The following is an 18,223-nucleotide window of genomic DNA, read 5'->3' as shown; positions in this document are numbered from 1 at the left end:
TGGTCTATGGCTCGAAACTCAACCACAGGAGCAAACAAAATTGTATTTTTTGATTTTTTCATTCGCCATTTGAAACTTATTTACAAAGTTTATCAGCTATAAATTGAAAACAAATAGAATTAATGTCTGGACTGTATTGATTTCTTAGATTCTGAGTTCACAATCTTTGAAAAATTTATCAATGACATCAATGACTGATGGTCTGAGGTCATGTAGACTAAGCAAAAAAAAATTAGTGAGCCAACAAAATATTTTTTGGATAATGGCAAAGAAATCTTTTTCAAAAAGAAATTAATTATTTTTCATTTTTATGCTATTTGTAGTATTTTAAGACAATAAATGTTTCGAAATGGCTAACAATTAATTGCAGCAAACGAATTTTCATTGACTCAAAACAATATTATTTTGACACTATCGAAAGAAATATTTCTTTGATTTTCATTCGTTAGTTCTCTCAGTGTACAATATCCAACATTTTACGGAGTAGTGTACAATATTCAGCGATTTTTAATAACATTCTTTCCTGACCGTCTTCAAATTGTGGACATTACCATACGATCTGATCGATATCTTCTTCTCCATAACCGCATTCACATGAAGAACCGTTTAAGATCCCAATCCTGGAGACTGACGATGTTGGATTGTAATGGTCAGCCCTGATACTCTTGATCCCTCCAACCGGTGGAAATATTTTTGGCATCAATATCTCAAGAAATAACGAAAACACTCGACCTCTTTGTAACCTAGACAGCCCAACACGTGGACCAACTCCATAGACAAAAGGGCCTTGTCTCTGTGGCAGACCTGTCATCCTGGACGAACGAAGGCTGAAGAACACTCTCGAACAGTCACTCGAGGGAACCACATCGGATTAACAACCCAGCTAGTATTACATCAACTCCTTGACTAGAATATAAATGTTAAGAACTGAATAAAGATTTCACATTTCCCACACAAACTATCAAAATCATTTCTATCGAGACTGCTTGATATGTCTGAGCAAAAATTAATGGTCTGTCCATCTCAATAATTTATAGTTCTTCCCAGAACAGCACCGAAATTTTCATGATAGTTTTAATAAACAAAACCAGAGAAAAAACAGATAGGAATGACTGAACAAAGACCTTTTGTCAAATGGCTCCAGAGTGTCAAAACTTTGGTCCTCAGAGTTAGTTGATCTGGAGACATCAAAAGATTAAAGTTCATAGTCGACTCGTTCTGATATTATTTAGACAATCCCTGTCCACAATCCAATAATCTTTAAACAAAGGAATACTCCAGTACCACAGACCTGATTCTCAAGATTTTGACCACATCCTGTGGCCCGAATTTCCAAATCCAAAGAAACAAATTGTTAACTAAACTAAGGAGATCTCCCTGCACTTCTCCTTACACAACAAAATTTGCAAATGGAAGACTCTAAGTATATAAAAATAATTTATCAATATTTTAAGGAATGTAAGTTAAGAAATTAATAATAGATCAATAGTGTAAATAAATCTTGTGTGCAGATTTCAACACTTTAAATAATAATAATAATACTAATAATGATAATAATAATATTAATAATTATAATAATAGCTCAATAAAGATATGAAGAGAAGAATATCGTTGTGTATCGATGTATTCTGATTTTTAAACCGAATTGTATTGATTTTACTACATAATCGGTGGAAGACACTGGTACCCTCGTGTACGTTGCTAGGCGAACTGAAGTTGGTCACCACTTCCTGGTGATCTCCAACCCCGCATTCGTCATTTGTTTATATCCCAGGCAACGTCGCCCTAGTCTCAAGTATTTTCTCCGGATATTTATGCTGTGGTGTCGGTCCCCGTACACATCGTCTTTGTTTCAGGTTCACAAAATGTCTTCTAACGCTTCGATAAATTCTCTAAAAAAATTTTACTTGTAATAACTTGTTGGGATGTGGACTACAAGACTGGGAAGCCATAAACAAAATTCGTTTCAGAGCGATCAACTTATTTATTTGAAGTCTCTCCTCTTCGAGAGCAGTCGACGAACTGACTAAACAGTTCAATAGCTAAATGAGGGATTCGTATATGAGCTACGAAGGACATGAAGGGAACAGAACCTCTTTCCGTCGACTGCGTCATCGGTTTTCATGATACCAAATAAACAATCAAATTCGGAGAGTCGTTGAGACCTCCCAAGCATTCAGTCGTTCACATACTTAACACGTCACTTGTGATAAGAAATATTGAGTATCGAATTTAAAATGATTATGTTTGAATATTTCAACGTAATTCATAAATAAATGGGACTAACAGAGCCATCAGGATGAATGAAATAGCCAATGAAATGGGGAAAATAAGGAAAGTCTTGGGAATACAATTGAAAATGAATATTTTATTGACGGATGACATGTTCATCACCAAATGCTGCATTCATCGGAATGTCCGTTGACTTCACGCGATCGTAAAAAGTTTACGCCCTTTTTTATGAGAATGTCGAGAGAGCTTTGACCACCACGTGTCCATTGGAAACTCGTAAACAACGAATGAACCTTTGAATAAATTTTCTCTTCTCCGGTAGTTCTGTTGGCAGACGGGTTAATAAATAAATGACACTTTCATATGAGAACAATTGAATTGGATTTCATTAATTGTGTTTAATTATTGATTAATTTGATGGCTTCACATTTTTCATTTCTTTTAGATAATAATTACGTAAGGCCCGTAATTCTTGAGTGGAAATAAGTTCCGATAAAAATTGCGAATGGTCTGATAGAACTGCATGCTGCATGCAGTACTGCATGCTATTTACGTAATTTCCTTCCGTAATTTTTGCTGAATTGTGAAGTTTCTACGTAATTATTACTGAATTGCGGGACTTTCACGTAATTTTAACTGAATTAGGGAACTTCAAAATAATTTTTACTGAATTACAGAACTTCATCGTAATTTTTTTTAGTGAATTACGGAACTTCAAAGTAATTTTCAATGAATTACAGAACTTCATCGTCATTTTTTTTAGTGAATTACGGAACTTCAAAGTAATTTTCAATTAATTACAGAACTTCATCGTAATTTTTTTTAGTGAATTACGGAACTTCAAGGTAATGTCCACTGAATTACAGAACTTCAGTGTAATTTTTCTGGAATTACAGAACTTCAGCGTAATTTTTCTCGAATTACGGAACTTTTATGTAATTTTTTATTGAATTACGGAACTTCTGCATACCTTTCACTCATTTCGGGAACTTCAAGATAATTTTCACTGAATTACGCAACTTCTCTGCAATTTCCAGCGAATTAGGGCATTTCTGCGTAATTTTCACTGAACGAGGGAACGTCAACTTAATTTTTTACTGAATTACGGAACTTCTACCTGATTTTTATCCAACTACAGACTTTTCACATAATTTCCACTGAATGACCGACCTACTACGTAATTTTCACCGAATATTCCACTCCGTCTATCATCTCCCCGAAATGCGCAAAAAATGAAAACCAATAAAATATCGCCGACCTAAATAAACCCCCTCGAAATCACAATGCCCATAGTTTCTTTCCCTCACTCTTACTCATCCACTTATATTATTTAACAAAAATGTGTCTGGAGTTTCCTCCTAAGGCCCCGCAGACCATCCCCTCGGTAGAGTGACCCCATAGTACAATAAATCCAACTTATGCAGGTCTGTAATAATATCGAATTGCTTTTCCTCTTTTCCATATTCCCATTCGGGAAAGTGTAAATCAATAGCACCTCCGTCCTCCGGAGGATGATAATGAAAACTGTCTACCCCCCCTCCCCACACCGCCGGGGGGTAGGGGGTGGAGACCCCCAGGAGTGTCTATCGTAAGTACCTTACGATGCCATAGTCATGGGGTACCTGGTATTGGTTGTGACTGCCAACGGCTTTACATTGACATCGATATAATACCTAATTCCCCCCGCCCCCTAGCACCCCCCACCCCCACCCCACCTCACTACCTCCTCGTGACAGGCTATAGAACCCGGCGCGTGGAGCCGGTGCTCGTGCATTTCCCGGCGATCCCATCGGTCAGTCGTCGCTAGACAGTCACAACGTTCGGTTCATTTATTATCTCGGACAAACTAAAAACGTCATTTGGTGTTATTTTATTATTCATCGACAGTTAAACTTTGGAATAAAAAACGAGTCGTGTGTTATGTGCTCCATCGGTAAGTACGATATCCATTGAGAGGACTTACCTCCACTGATTTAGGTATTTTATCGATAATTGACTAGTCAATTATCAGGTGGATAATCGTCGGCGTTTGCTCGGGTAAAAAATGAAATTGTCGTCGTGGAAAATCGAAAGTGTCGTTGGAAAAATGGATATTGGCAAATCGAGGGCGATATTGGCAAATGGTCGGCGTAATGTTGGATTTAGGTGGTACTGGAAGATATTGTGGTATGGAAACGATTGACAATCGTGAAATGCAGTCGATAGTGTTGAGTTGTATCGTTTTATTTTGAGGAATTATTTCATGAGATTATGTGGCGAAAATGGAATGAATGTAGAGAGTGACAGTGAGTTAATGTAAACATAAACAGTGGGCCCGTGTCGGGAGAGAACTGAGGTTTCTTTGTCGATAGGTGACGATATTCATTTGGTGTTTTTTTTTATTGGTGGAAAGTGATGTAGCTCGGATAATGGGTTATTTACGTTGTCATTAATGTTACACTGGGTATTTTACATTTTCTCCCGCATGGCCTAATTCGATTTGTATTTGTGAAGTAGATTTTCAAATATTTAGAAAGAAATTTCAGTTTTTTACAAATATTCACAAGTAATTTTAGTACTTGTTTACAAATATCTACAAATAAATTTAGTGTTTCCTTGCAAATATTTGGTAATCAATTTGGTAATTTTATTTTTACTTTATAGACTGGCGTGTATAGCCTACTTGGCTTTTTACATTCTTCAGTTAAATTAGGAATAAGAACTGATGACAATGTTGTTGAGTAAACATCGGTCCTTCGGATCGAGTAGATAAATCTTTGTATAATATTTAACATCCCTCCTAAGGGATCGAGTCTATATAAACCAAACACGAGAGAGAGGAGCCTGAGGTCCTTTGGGAAAGTACCTTTTTTCCACTCGGTGAGCCTGTTTAGTTTGCCTGTATCCCTAGCCCCCTGGTGATATCATTTGTTTGTTTACAAATAAATTTAGTATTTTTTAAAGAAATATTTACAAATCAATTTAGTATTTTGTAAAGAAATATTTACAAATAAATTTTCTATATTTGTTGTCAGTTGCATCTGCTAATTTTCAAGTCGTAAAAGCTCGTGTACAGTTCAGTTCATTCGGTCTTTGTGACCACTTTTCAGTCTTCTACAGCACTTCCTAAAGATCAGACCTTTTTTCCTCTTCTCACTTCGAACAAAAATCTGAAAAAAAATTAAATCACTGCATTTTAAAATTAATTCTACTTCCCAATTACCATTACATGATGTCGTAAATTAAATTTCGTAGAGCCAGGGTGAAACCCCTATTTTTTCATGGCTGAATTCCCGCGAGAAGTGTTTTTGTCATTTAACAAAATCATTTTGCAGGGGAAAAAATAAAATCGTAAACAGAAGAGTTCATGAGGGAATTCTTTGTGCCTCTGGAGGACTTGAGGTGACGAGTGGGGAAATTTCTCAGTACTAAACGGACTCGGGTTGCTATCGTCATCTAGGTGTTCGTGAGATAAACCAGGAATTCGTAATGATCCGTTGTTTTTTTTTTATTATTTTTTTTTACTTCGTCTGCTCCAATCGGAGATTTTCTCCAGTTGATATTCCTCCCCGAAGTCCACGCTCGCGTTTATGAGCGAAAAAAAATTGTTTTTCTTTCCTTTTGCATAAAATATTTCGTCAAATATTTATTCGCTAATTGTGGCAGGAGCCGATGTAAAACAAAGAAAAACATTTGTAACATCAAAGGACATAATTAAATACAAAATATTTATTCGCAAATTGCGGCAGGAGCCGATATAAACAATGAAAAGTATTTGTGTCATCAAAAGAAGTAAAATGAATATTGAAATTTGTTCACAAATTGTGGCAAGAGCCGATGTAAACAAAGAAAAACCTTTGTAATATGAGAGAAAATAAACTGTATGCAGAAATTTATTTGCAAATTGCAGATCTATTCGCTTTGATAAAAAAATTGGTTCGCAAAATTCGACAGGAGCCGATGGAAAACAAAAAAAAACATTTGTAACATCAAAAGAAACAAAAATCCAAAAATTTATTCACAAATTGTGGACATATGTTTTTCGATGAAAAAATTGATTTGCAAAGTTGTGGCAGGAGCCGATGTAAACAAAAAAAAAACCTTTGTAGTATCAGAGAAAATAAACTGAATGCAAAAATTTATTTGCAAATTGCGGATCTATTCCCTTTGATAAAGAAATTAATTCGCAAATTTCGACAGGAGCCGATGGAAAACAAAAAAAAACATTTGTAACATCAAAAGAACAAAAATCCAAAAATTTATTCACAAATTGTGGACATATTTTTTTCGATGAAAAAATTGATTTGCAAAGTTGTGGCAGGAGCCGATGTAAACAAAGAAAAACCTTTGTAATATCAGCGAAAATAAACTGAATACAAAAATTTATTCGCAAATTGCAGACATATTTTTCCAATGAAGAGGAAGAAAAAAAAAACCGGATGGATCGATGGGAAAAACCATAAACGCGTTGGTTATTTTTTTGTGAGAGGGTGAAAACAGGAGTAATAGAGATAGAGGATGATAGCAGGGGTGGGATATAACGACGCTGGGGTGGCTCGTGACTTATTCACGCGATTCGGTGGTTTCTAGATATAGTCAAAGCTCTTGTAATACCAATCGTATGGAAAAAGGTGGGAACACCTCGTACAATGGACACATGTTAGCCAATGGTGAAAACCTGGGAGTCTTTTATTGTGTGAATTATAAATTGTCTATCTTTTGCAGGAATATTTACCTCCACCTGTTTCACCCCCCGTCCTTTGCCCTGTGGATGCGGTAGTTCATCCTCGGTTTTTGCTGACAATAGAAATGAGAGACAGAATATTTTTCGTCTCAGGGTTGTAGACGGAATCTTCTTTTTATTTCATGACGTTCGACGGATGTGCATATCGATCATTCTCATGTCACGAACACTGTGTAGAGAATATTCTGGCATTCGTTAGAGAAGGGCCGACGATTTTTCACATTATAGAGACCACACGACCTGCACCAAAGCCCCAATGCTTGACTTCGACGGCTCAACGAGCTGGACAGAGTTTTAGCCATTTGGAGTTTTAGGGGAGAATTTTAATGAAAGTCAGACTTAATCGCCTCTTTTTCGGGACTTAAATTCATTTATTGTTTGTCATATGATTGTTTATTCGGAAGTAATAATTAATTCGATTTTTTAGAAACTAATTTGTTGATTTGAGACTTGAAATGAGTTTACTGAGTTTTTTTGAAGATTAATAGAACGGATTTAGTCACAGTTTCCCAGTTAATTAATTGATTTTTTTTAAAGTGGTAAATTAAGGTGACGATTTGGAACTTTATGGCAGAAATTTTTGTTAAGTGAGACTGAATGGAGCCTTTTTGGATGTTAAATTCATTTATTGTTTGTCATATGATTATTTATTCGGAAGCAATAATCAATTTGATTCTTTTAGAAACTAATTTTTTGATTTGAGACTTGAAATGGCTTTAGTGAGTTTTTTGGAAATTAATAGAACGGATTCAGTCGTAGTTTTACGTAAATGAATTTATTTTAAAAAAGAACTACATCGACATCGCCATTTGGTTTTTTTTTTAAGTGACACGATAAATGGTGCCTTTTCGAGGATCTAAATTAATTCATTGTTTATCCTGCAATTGTTTGTTAACTTTATTATTGGAACAGGTACATGTGTTGATAGAATCGACATAGCGGTTTTCAATACCGAAGTGGTAAAAAGTGTAATTCCAATTTTGTAGAAATGTATTTGTTTTATTTGAGTCTTGGAACGAGTCTAGTGTTTTTTTTTGGAATCAATACAGCGGACTAAGTCGCAATTTCCCATTTAATAAATTTCCAAAGAGCTGTATTGACACAACTCGAAAAAGATTTATTCAAAAAAAGAGTTGAGTCGAGTTATTAGCTCTTATAGGGTCGGTTACCTAATATCTACCGCATATTTCATTAAATGGGGGGATTTCAATAGAAGAATTGATCCTTTAAGATCAATTTTAAGTCATCGAAATGGTACATAAAGTTTAAGGGTAGTCGAAGGGAGAAGTACTGACTTTGGATATATCTGACATTCTATTATTTCCTCATAACTTTTCTGCCTCATTTACCAAATCCAATTAATGCGGACAACACCAAAAATTTATTAAATCAGTTTCCCTAGATTGACGAGGACAGTTGGGCTTTTTACCAAAATCTGTCCACCAATGGGGCTCCTCTAATTGACCCAGACATTTTTTCGTCTGATGATAATTCCATGAACGCAGATTCCGCTGATAAAAATCACAATTCAATCGTTTATAATTCATGTCTCGAAATTAATCTCTTCGCATTAGTCAAACAATTTGTTTATTCTTATTTTATTACTAGGATTCCCCCTAGTTTCTGTCCTCATGTAAAAATATCACTATATCGATTATTCATAATGAAAGAAATTTTATAGAAATTCTCCACCAATTGATTTTTGATTTACAATTAGTGTTCTATTGACAAGTAGTTTAAGTCGACATAACTCCATTAAACTTAAAGAGCTTGACCCTTGGCTTAAGGGTCAATATGAACTGATCCTTCGATTGTGTCCACATTTTCACTAAAAAATTCAATGTTCTGTCGTCAACTTTTGAAAATTGTTTTTACTCTCTTAGTTTATAATTACATCTCCCCCAGTGAATTAATTAATAAAAATCAGTCTTTAATAATATTCGATCTTCCTAGACCACGAGGAAGAGGATGAGTGGAAAGAAGACGACTCAGAAAATTCGTGGATGATCATCATGTGCCATGGAATTGAAAAAAAATATTGAGGACCAAGGTAGGACCCTAGAACAACAATTCTCATTACTTTGCTGAATAAAGAAAAGTAATAAATACTGAAAGAAAAATGTAGGAAAGTGAAGCTGTAAAATGCTGAGACAATAGAATTCTATTTCCATATGACAGAACATTCAGCCAACAAAATATATGTCGTAGAATTTACGATATTTTTATTTCACTGTAGCTTTCTAAATACTCAAATAATTTCTCGTAGTTTCTTTGAATTGAATTTCTCAAGAAATGTGGAATTAAAGTTCCCATTCAACTTGAAAAATCAACGCGTACATAATTTAATTCATTCATTCAATAATTTCAATTTGAAAATTCTCGAGACTTGTCGTTTCAATTGATCAATTAAATATATTGATATATTTATAAATTGATATATTTTAATTATTGATTATTGATTTATTTATAAATTGATATATTTTAATTGATTTGAATATTCGCCAAAAATTTTCCAAAACTTTCATGGACACTGAGAGAAAAATGTAGTAAAATGGATGGATTATTTTTTTATTTAAACACTCAGTATTTTTCACTAGTGCCAATGGAATAAGCCTTTGACAATAGGAAATATCTGAGCACTTTTAATGGATTTCGTGATTAAACCGTATGCTTCAATCGTTGATGATGATGTCTCCAAACAGAAACCTCGTAATTCGATGACATGGAGGTTCAAATCTATCGTAGATTCGTCTGGATTCCCTGAACATTTCATTACATTTAAATGATATTTAAATGCATCGCATTCCGTCGGTCTGAAAGCTTATTGTAGGCGATATCAACAGAATTTCGGAATGCAATAAGACATTTTCAATGGAATAATGACTCATTTTCAAAGTAATATGCCATTATCTACGCTCCATATGGAATCCACTGGTAAAATGAGGATTAAAAAGGTTTAAACAATGGAATTTTATTTTTGTATGAAAGAACCTGTCTCCAACAAATTATATTCCGTAGAATCTATGATATTTTTGATTAAATGTAATTGTCATCGTTAACTATTTCGAGTGGTTTTTACATAAATTTGTCGTGAAATGTTTCGATTTTTATCGCCTGACATTTCAAAAGTCATTTTTCATGTTACACTGACACGAAATTAACAACGAAAAATTGACTCCAATTCCAGCAGTTTATTAATTACAAAAAAATATCGTAAAACATTCTACTTATAGTCATCTCCAAACAGATTCTTCTGGCTGTTAAATGCTGAAATGAGGATGTAAGATATTAAAACAATGGAATTCTATTTTCATATAAAAGAACATTTATCCAACAAAATATTTTCCATAAAATCTACCACATTTTCTCCCGGTATATCCTTAAAAATCCGATTTGCTGGAAAAAAAAATCCAAAACCATCACTATCTGCCCTGAAATAAAAAAAAACTCCCCCCTGTTCCAGGCTCTCATTCAAGAAATGGACAGACTTCACGTTTCACAATGATAGACTCCAACAATCAGACGAGCTCCAGTGGTCTGGCAACGGCCCTTCGGGACCGTTCAAGCTGCACAATTCCAAATCAACCGAACCGATCACTGCCAGTTCGTCCAGCTCCCCACATCCCCTGCAGAACTATTCTCCCCCAGCGGACCCTCTCATCTTCCTCCACCACTGCCACCGAAAACCCTGAACCCGAATCAGTTACGACTTCATCAGACCGATCGTCCCATGATCCAACAGTGGGTCTCATCAGAATCCAAGTACCCCATTGGCACAAGGACATCCGCCAGCCCTACATTAACATTGTGAACCTGTCGACCCTGCACACCACATCGGAGACCCGAGGGCTGAAGAGAAAGCCACCAGAATCAGAAGACAACGTGAGCACTTCAAACTGCAATTTGATTGACATTTCCCACAGTCCAGATCGCTCTGACAATGGAAAATTGCACTCACCATCATCAGCGACAGGAGATGATTCACCGCAGAGACTTCACCTGGAGGAGGACACATCGACGATGAAGAAGAAACGTAAACGAAAGGCAAAGAAAGACGAGGAGAAGATGGAGATTAATGTTGAGGTCCAGCCATCGAAGATAGTTCCACCACTGAGACTGAAGAAGATTCAGAGCCTGCAGGAGGACATAACGAGTTGTCCAACCTGGATAAATCCCAAGAAACCTGATGATCAGCCACATGAAGTGATTCCGGGCTTCAGGTTTTACCAGCCTAGACCACCAGATCCTGAAATAACAAAAGACGCCTCGAATTATCGTATCGTTACTGGAACAACTCCACCTTATGATGAGTACGTTGACTCCAGCACTGTCAAGGCTCTTCATAAAGTGTCAAGAGATGTTGAACAGAATCACAAGGACGAGGATGTCAGTTTCAGGCAAAATAAATTGAAACTCAAACTTAAGGATTTGAAGAAAAAAACTGTCGAACTGGGGAGAGAGATGTTGAGAACAGCAATGACGTCACCTGATAATTCAGCTCAGGAGGCACCTGTTGAGGAGCAAATCAAGAAATTAACGAGTTTATTGAAGAAACTGCCAGAAGCTGCTGCAAGAGCTGATGCTGATTGTCAGCTGGACGACATTCCAGGGCCTATCGTCACATCAACAATCTCTGGAATTCGCCAATCATCACCGATGAGCTCATCATCGTCCCCAGAACCTCCAAAGCTCTCCCCCAAGGCCCCGATTGAGTTGGTGAGTTCGTTGAATGTTCACCAGGTCAGAGACACTCCTCCAGTACTCGCCAAAGCAACTGCCATTCATGGGGAGGACACGGAGGACACCTGGCAGGAGTTCGAGGGCTTGAGAGGTCTCTTGAAGATTTCTAAAAAGGGAAAGGACAGGAAGACAGATAAATCTGTCGTCGCTTCGTCTGTTATCACGACGACGAGTGATAATTCAGATTATGAAGAAATTGATCTTGATAAGAAACCGCAGATGGTGGGGCTGGAGATCAATGACAGTACAAAATCGGAGATTAATCAGGTGAAATTGAGTAATCAGGTGAGGGCTGTCAAGATTAAAACTCTCATGGGGAGCCCTGACATTCCAGAAGTCATTAAAATCGACCTGAGGAAGACCCCGAGTCCTGGTGCGATGATGATCGATACTACGAGTGTACGTCAAGAGTTCGAGAAGAGGTCTAATTCGTCTCATGTCATGGCAGGAGACTCCGTCAACCTTGAGGCTGCCCTGAGTATGCAGGTGCCCGAGGGGAACATCCGGGGGATTAGAACCCCGGCCCCAATTATTTCGTCACTGGCAGAGGCTCCAAAACAACCAACTTCCTTGGAGGATTGTTTGAACATGAATAATCCAAAGGATTTGATGATTGCTGATCAGTTTCCCAGTCTGGGCAATTGGCTCGCCAGAATGTCAGCTAAAATTCCCAGTGAGACCAAAAATCTCCCGAAGAAGGTGTCCAATGAACAAGTTGTCATTGAGGGGAGAAATCCTGGTTATCAACCGAGTGTTCAGGTGTACAATCAGGGAAACGGAAAGACTGGAAGTTTGGAATTGAATTCGAGTGGTGGGACAGGTCGGGAGAATGGGAGACAGTGGAGGGAGGGATGGGAGGGGCAGGATGGAAGAGGACAAGTTGGTCAGGAGTATGGAAATGGTGGAGTGGGAATGGGTAATCAGATGCAGACGATCCAGCAGAATCAGCAGATGACACAAGAGTTTTGTTCACCTGCGTTGCCTCTGGGAAGATATTATCCCAGGAATTATTCCGTGAGCGTTTTTTTCTTAATTTTTTTAAAATGTTCAATTGATGTTCACAATTGAGAACTTTCCAGCACATACACACCATCTAGAACCATAATTTTTTCACGTTACAATTGAAATCAGATAACTTACTATTGAAATTAGAGATTCGAAAAACTGGTCAAATACAAGACTTCAATTCGAAATAAAAATCATTAATTTTCGTTCGCTTCTGGACCAATTACTACCTTCACAACAATTTAAAAAAGTGATTAATCTTCCAGGTGGATCCATACACAATTCCATACGGCTACAATCATCCATCGCTGGCAGCAGCATCACTCTGGAACGGAGCTCTCCTCCAATATCCCTTCATGCGCCCTCGAGGTATTCTCCAGGGCTACCAGCCCCGTTTCCCCGGCAACGTAATGCAGTACAATATGTCCCCAGGATCAATGCCCCAGCAGAGGGCCCCACCCCCTCCCTATCCCCTTCCTGTTGACCCGCAAGTACCTCAAGATCCAAAAAGAGGGACAGAGGTCCCCAGAAATGGTCTAGGTAATTACGATTCAAATGTCCTGGCCAAGAGAACCGACTACCCCCAAGTGTCGATGCCCCAGGGGCCCAGCTACCCTGGCCAAAGGGTCCAACAGTCCCAGATCGCCAGGGACCAATATGCCAAGACTTACGTAGAGACAAATTCCAGGATAACAACCTCTGATACCTCAAGGGAACAGATGAACTACAGACAGGCCTGGAGGGGACCTATGTTACCTCCAGGATCCATCGGTATGAGAAATTACCCCATCAACACCAACTGGACATCGGATCCTTGCTCACTCCTGGCTGCTCTCGCTCCAGCGACACTTCAAAACTTCACCACACCCATGCCCATGGTCCAGAGAATGAGAAATCCAAAGGAACAAGTGAATCAAACCAGAAACTGTGAAACTCCTCATTTAGGAAAAGTTAATTATTCTCCGAATACAGCTAGAACTCTTGAGTGTTCAAATTGTGCCTTACCAGGACCTCTGTTCAAGTGTCTTGGATGTGAAGTTGCTTTTTATTGTGATGAAACATGCCAGGCTAGACACTGGAGTCGACACGTCGTCAGTTGTCCCAAAAAAATGCCCAAGCTCAAAAAAGTCGTGCCTTAAGTATTTTTTATTCTGTGGAGTCATTGGTTTTTTTTAAATACTGTTGATGAAAGTGAAACTGGCGGATATTTTCTGAGGGGAAAAGCTGTCTGGGGAACTTGCAATATTATTAGGATAACAATTAGTAAACAATTTTGCTGGATTTTTGTTTTTTTTTCATGGAATTTCTAGGGAATTATATTTTACACTTAAATTTTGGAGATAATTTTCGATTTTCCATGACTAAATACTTCGCTAGTTTCAGTTTCATGTGGGGTAAGAGATAAGTGTTAATTAGTATGAATTGTTTTTATATTTTAGCAGAGGTGATGAGAAAACGAAACATAAATTTTGAAATTTGTATTGACGATCGAAACAGTGAAAGCAAAATTCTCAGGATGAAAATGAATTTATTTCATCTGATATTGAATTCTCAATTGACGTTTGGGAGAGGAAATATGTACTCGTTTCGTTCCATCTCTTTTAGATTTTTTTAAGATAATCACATACACTGATGTGTATGAAAAAGTGAAAATAAGTGCCATTGTCATTGTTAAATGTGGCACCAAGTGTTCAGTCAATATTTTTCGAATGATTGAGAAAATGATGCCAAAGGTGTTAGAAGAGTGTTTAAGTGTATTAATGTATGAAGTATAAAAGAATTTCCATCTGTTTTTTCTCTATTAATTTTTAATCGTTTTCAAATGCTTTTTTATTACATCAGTGGAAAGTAATACGCTTAATGGTATTTTCTAGTGTTAATTGGTCGTGAGTGAAAGCATGTTCATAGAGGTTTGATAATTCCTCGTAATGATTATTCGTGATGAATAACATGTACAAAATGATGAGTTATGTAAAATAGTTCTACCCTTGGATCGGTAGTTTACCGACCGCTTACGTTGCCTTCAAATATTTTCAATAGTTCAATTGTTAATCTAATTGAATGAGTAAAGTTCGAAAAAAAACCCTCATAGTCAGTATTATTTAAATTCAATTTCGAAAAGTATTGATATTTTTTCAAAATATTCTCTTCTTATAAATAAATAATAAAACTTGTGTCTTAGACGGTGGATTATTTTTCACGAAATGTAAATCAATTTCTGGAGATTTTAAAGTCTAATGATAAAAAATTCAGAGTTTTTTGTGGCAAGTTCAGTTGGTTTTTCTTTTTTTGGAAAACCTTAAACAATAATTAAATTCACGAAAAAATCAATTGCAAATACGATCGAGCTTTCTCAAATTTCTGTACAGTTTTCGACAATTTTTGAATTTACTAAAAGGGTAGAGCTACTTAACTAAAAACAAACTTTATTCAAAAAGTACAAAGAGAAAAATTAAACCGTTAAAATTCTGTGATCGATTGACAACGAGCAAAAATAGAATCTTATTAGAAAATACAGAAAAAAAAATTGGACGTTTTTTCGATATTACATTGCACAATGTCAATTAAACCAGAGTAAATCATCCAAAGACTTGAATATTTTTCTATGTTGTATTGATCGACATTAAAGAAATTTTAAATACAATATCTGTCTGACTGAAAAACATTCTCAACTACTTGACTCACTGATCGCGAATGTCCCTGAGTAGTCTAGCCAGCATGGGATCAACATCGATATGTTTGAGCCTCCTCTCGAGTGCTTCGAAGTCAGCCCGTTCAATCCAGGCAGGTGGATCAACATCTCTGGGTGGTAGAGGTGTGAGAAGTCTCTCACAGACAGCGCAGACCCCACACCATGTCCTAAAATCCAACGGTTCTCTGATTATCCCCAGGTACTCCCCAAATTTCTCCATCTGTTCTCCAGTAAACGGCTTTCCCATCACCTCCTCGAGTGCCTCCATCACTTCATTCGGCTGAATGTACCTGAGTCCATCCATAGTGTCTTCATAAAATTTATTAAACGTCCTCCCAAAAATTAATTTCCTCCCGGGAGTTAAAAATACAAATTTCCCGAGATAATCCAGTGGCTTCATGGACCTCAAACTCCCCGAATCCAACAATTCAAACCTCGCTGATTGTCTGGAAAATACTCTGGGAGCATTTTGACAGACAGGAGCAGCAGTTGCTGTCCTATTCGTCTTCAAATTTGGTTGTGTCTCTCCCTTGACCCTCAGCGCCTCCTCCAGAGCAATTTTCCTCTTCAGATTGAACTCCTCCTCCACCGTCTCCCTGTCCAGCTCTCTCCCCAGGTGTCTGATGATGTCAGGAGTGAGAAAACTGGAGAGTTGATGATCTTGAACAGGAGTCACTGCCCTCTCCATTTTCACCTCCACCTCCGTCGCTACCTGATGCTGTCCCGAGTTCCTTCTGGATCCATCATCGACCTGGGAGACTTGTGTTTCGAGGGGCTCCAAGGGCCCCCTGACTTCATTCTGTTGTCCATAAGCCGATCCCCTTCGACACTTTCTCTTCTTCAATTTTTTTCCTCTTCGTCTCATTGGCGAGCCCGACTCTGACTCAGAATCTTCTTCTTGATCCTCATTTCTCGATGATTCGTGATCTGAGAATGTTCCTGATGTGACTTGGACTGGGGAAGGTGGAGGTGGCAGAGCTGGACGATTTTGATGTCCTTGATTTTGCTGTAAAATGCTGGAGCGTTTGGAGAGCTCAGTCGGCCTTTTAGGACTCGGTGGTGGTTCCAGGGTCAACGCATGCCAGCTCAGGGTCTCCGTTTCCTGCTCCTGCGATGCTGTCCTCAGGTCCAGAATCAGGGTAGTACGTTCACGGGGATTGCAAGGGGCTGGACCTTCATCGTGAGTACTTCTGTGAGCTGTCAGGGGACCACTCGCCAGGGTGGGTGTGGGTGTCAATGGACGCGAGTCTGTCTCGGTGTATTTTCGAAATAATTCTTCTGGCACTGTGGTTGTGGCTGTGGTGTCCTGGCCGGGGGGCTCCTGAGGGGTTGAGGTGTCCAGGACACCACCGGCGAGGAGCGTTGCTCGGATCAACTCCATTTCCGTTGGGAGGAGGAGGGTTTTGCCCTCGGTTGCCTGAAATTCGGAAATTTGGGGGGTTGAGGAAATATGGGCTGGGCCTTAGGCTTGCAATGGGCCTTACCCATGATTCCTTGGCTCTTTTGACGAACTCCTTCGCTTCGCAATCCGCTGGGTGGTTGCAGAGGACTGAACAGCCGTAGGGGAAGGGGTTGAAGAGACCGGCGAATGGACGAAGGGTAAATGGGGCTGGTCGCGATGTTCCGGATAGTTCAATTTTCTGAGATCAATTAAAGTTTGGTCTAATGAATTAGTCTAGTGATTTCAAAGTATTTTAAACGAGTGTAGTGACTAACGATTTTTTTGCAAATTATTTCGAATATTGCAATCAATTTTCGCTTCTACATCCAAAATAAGTTGTCATTATTGATAAATTTCATGTCTTGATTTAAAATAAATTTTAGTTTTTCTAGAGATTTTGATTTTTGAATCGAAATAAAATTTATATTTTTTAAAAATTCTGATTTTTCATTGAAAATAAGTTGTGATTTTTAAACAATTGTAATTCTTGATTCACAATAAATTTTGATCTTTCGTTAGATTTTGATCTTTGATTGAAATGAATTTAGAGTTTTAAAAAATCTTGATTTCACGTTGAAAAATAATTTGAATTTTCAAAAAATTGGGATTTTTAATCGAAATTAAATTTTCTTTTTCTTTAAATTTAGTTATTTTTCAAGTTCTTATTTTGGATTCACCCTAAATTATTTATAATATATTAAAGGTTTAACTAATGGATTACCTTGGGCTTAGGTTTAGAAATCGGTTGCACACGTGCAGCAATGAGTCCAGTGCTGCTGGATACTCCGGGCATTCTGTCATCACGACTCCAGTGACACTGGCACTTGGTATTACCCTGTCCGGTATAACTATTCCTAACATTGCAACACGAAACCGTTCAATCTGCCACACCGTTGGAACGTGCTTTTCTAACTTTGCCAGTGTGTTCGTTAGTGGCCTGATGGATTTTTGGAGACAGCCGCATGGGGGGTTGCTACGGCCCGATGGGTCGATCAGCCCAGTTTAACGCGTTCCAGCACGGAATATCCCTCGTTATTCACACCAAAAAGCAATGGACATGGGAAAAAAGTGATACCACCATCGTCTGGAGATTTTATAAATATTGATTTATCCCTTCACTGGACAATTTATTTGACCAGACGACTCAGCAAGACAGGAATAGCTTTCCAAATCCTCAAATGATTTTTCGTAGTTTGTTTGAATTGAATTTCGAAAAAAATCGGACGTGAAAATTCCCATTCACTTTGAAAAAGAAATTCTTGAATAATTGAATTCATTCATTCAATGATTGTAATTTGAAAATTCTGAAGAGTTGTTGTTTCAATTGTTTAATTCACATTTAGTTGAATATTGACAGAAAATTATTCTAAACTTCCATGTACACTGAAAG

The 18,223-nt window shown here is 37.7% G+C and overlaps 2 protein-coding genes and 1 long non-coding RNA gene across 3 annotated transcripts; 1 reads left to right on the top strand and 2 right to left on the bottom strand.

Moving 5' to 3' along the window:
• Positions 1 to 1,332: 1,332 nt before the first annotated feature.
• Positions 1,333 to 3,859, bottom strand: LOC135165898 (uncharacterized). The gene is made up of 3 exons (XR_010299592.1): positions 3,203 to 3,859; positions 1,688 to 2,556; positions 1,333 to 1,419 (listed from the first exon to the last, which is right to left on the bottom strand). It is a non-coding gene; the product is annotated as an uncharacterized LOC135165898 (long non-coding RNA).
• Positions 3,860 to 4,016: 157 nt separating this feature from the next.
• Positions 4,017 to 15,344, top strand: LOC135166067 (uncharacterized). The gene is made up of 4 exons (XM_064128022.1): positions 4,017 to 4,165; positions 8,909 to 9,005; positions 10,419 to 12,709; positions 12,967 to 15,344. The coding sequence occupies exons 2-4, from the start codon at positions 8,975 to 8,977 to the stop codon at positions 13,837 to 13,839; spliced, it is 3,195 nt and encodes a 1,064-aa protein (XP_063984092.1). The 5' UTR covers positions 4,017 to 4,165; positions 8,909 to 8,974; the 3' UTR covers positions 13,840 to 15,344.
• On the bottom strand, positions 15,344 to 18,015 carry LOC135166069 (uncharacterized). Its single transcript, XM_064128026.1, has 3 exons — positions 17,555 to 18,015; positions 16,877 to 17,032; positions 15,344 to 16,809 (listed from the first exon to the last, which is right to left on the bottom strand). Exons 1-3 carry the CDS (start codon positions 17,624 to 17,626, stop codon positions 15,382 to 15,384), a joined length of 1,656 nt encoding a protein of 551 aa, XP_063984096.1. The 5' UTR covers positions 17,627 to 18,015; the 3' UTR covers positions 15,344 to 15,381.
• Between the last annotated feature and the right edge of the window lie 208 nt (positions 18,016 to 18,223).

This window comes from Diachasmimorpha longicaudata, chromosome 9 (genome assembly GCF_034640455.1).
Source record: "Diachasmimorpha longicaudata isolate KC_UGA_2023 chromosome 9, iyDiaLong2, whole genome shotgun sequence".
Lineage (NCBI taxonomy): Eukaryota > Metazoa > Arthropoda > Insecta > Hymenoptera > Braconidae > Diachasmimorpha > Diachasmimorpha longicaudata.
Note: the sequence above shows the minus strand (reverse complement) of the source record. Positions and strands in the feature narration are given on the sequence as shown.

Coding starts and splice junctions, on each gene's coding strand:
- LOC135166069 (XM_064128026.1), bottom strand. CDS start 17,626: ATGCCCGGAGTATCCAGCAGCACTGGACTCATTGCTGCACGTGTGCAA. Junction 17,033..17,554: donor TTTCTAAACCTAAGCCCAAG/GTAATCCATTAG, acceptor AATTGATCTCAG/AAAATTGAACTATCCGGAAC. Junction 16,810..16,876: donor AAAGAGCCAAGGAATCATGG/GTAAGGCCCATT, acceptor TCCGAATTTCAG/GCAACCGAGGGCAAAACCCT.
- LOC135166067 (XM_064128022.1), top strand. CDS start 8,975: ATGGAATTGAAAAAAAATATTGAGGACCAAG. Junction 9,006..10,418: donor AAAAAATATTGAGGACCAAG/GTAGGACCCTAG, acceptor CCCCTGTTCCAG/GCTCTCATTCAAGAAATGGA. Junction 12,710..12,966: donor ATTATCCCAGGAATTATTCC/GTGAGCGTTTTT, acceptor TTAATCTTCCAG/GTGGATCCATACACAATTCC.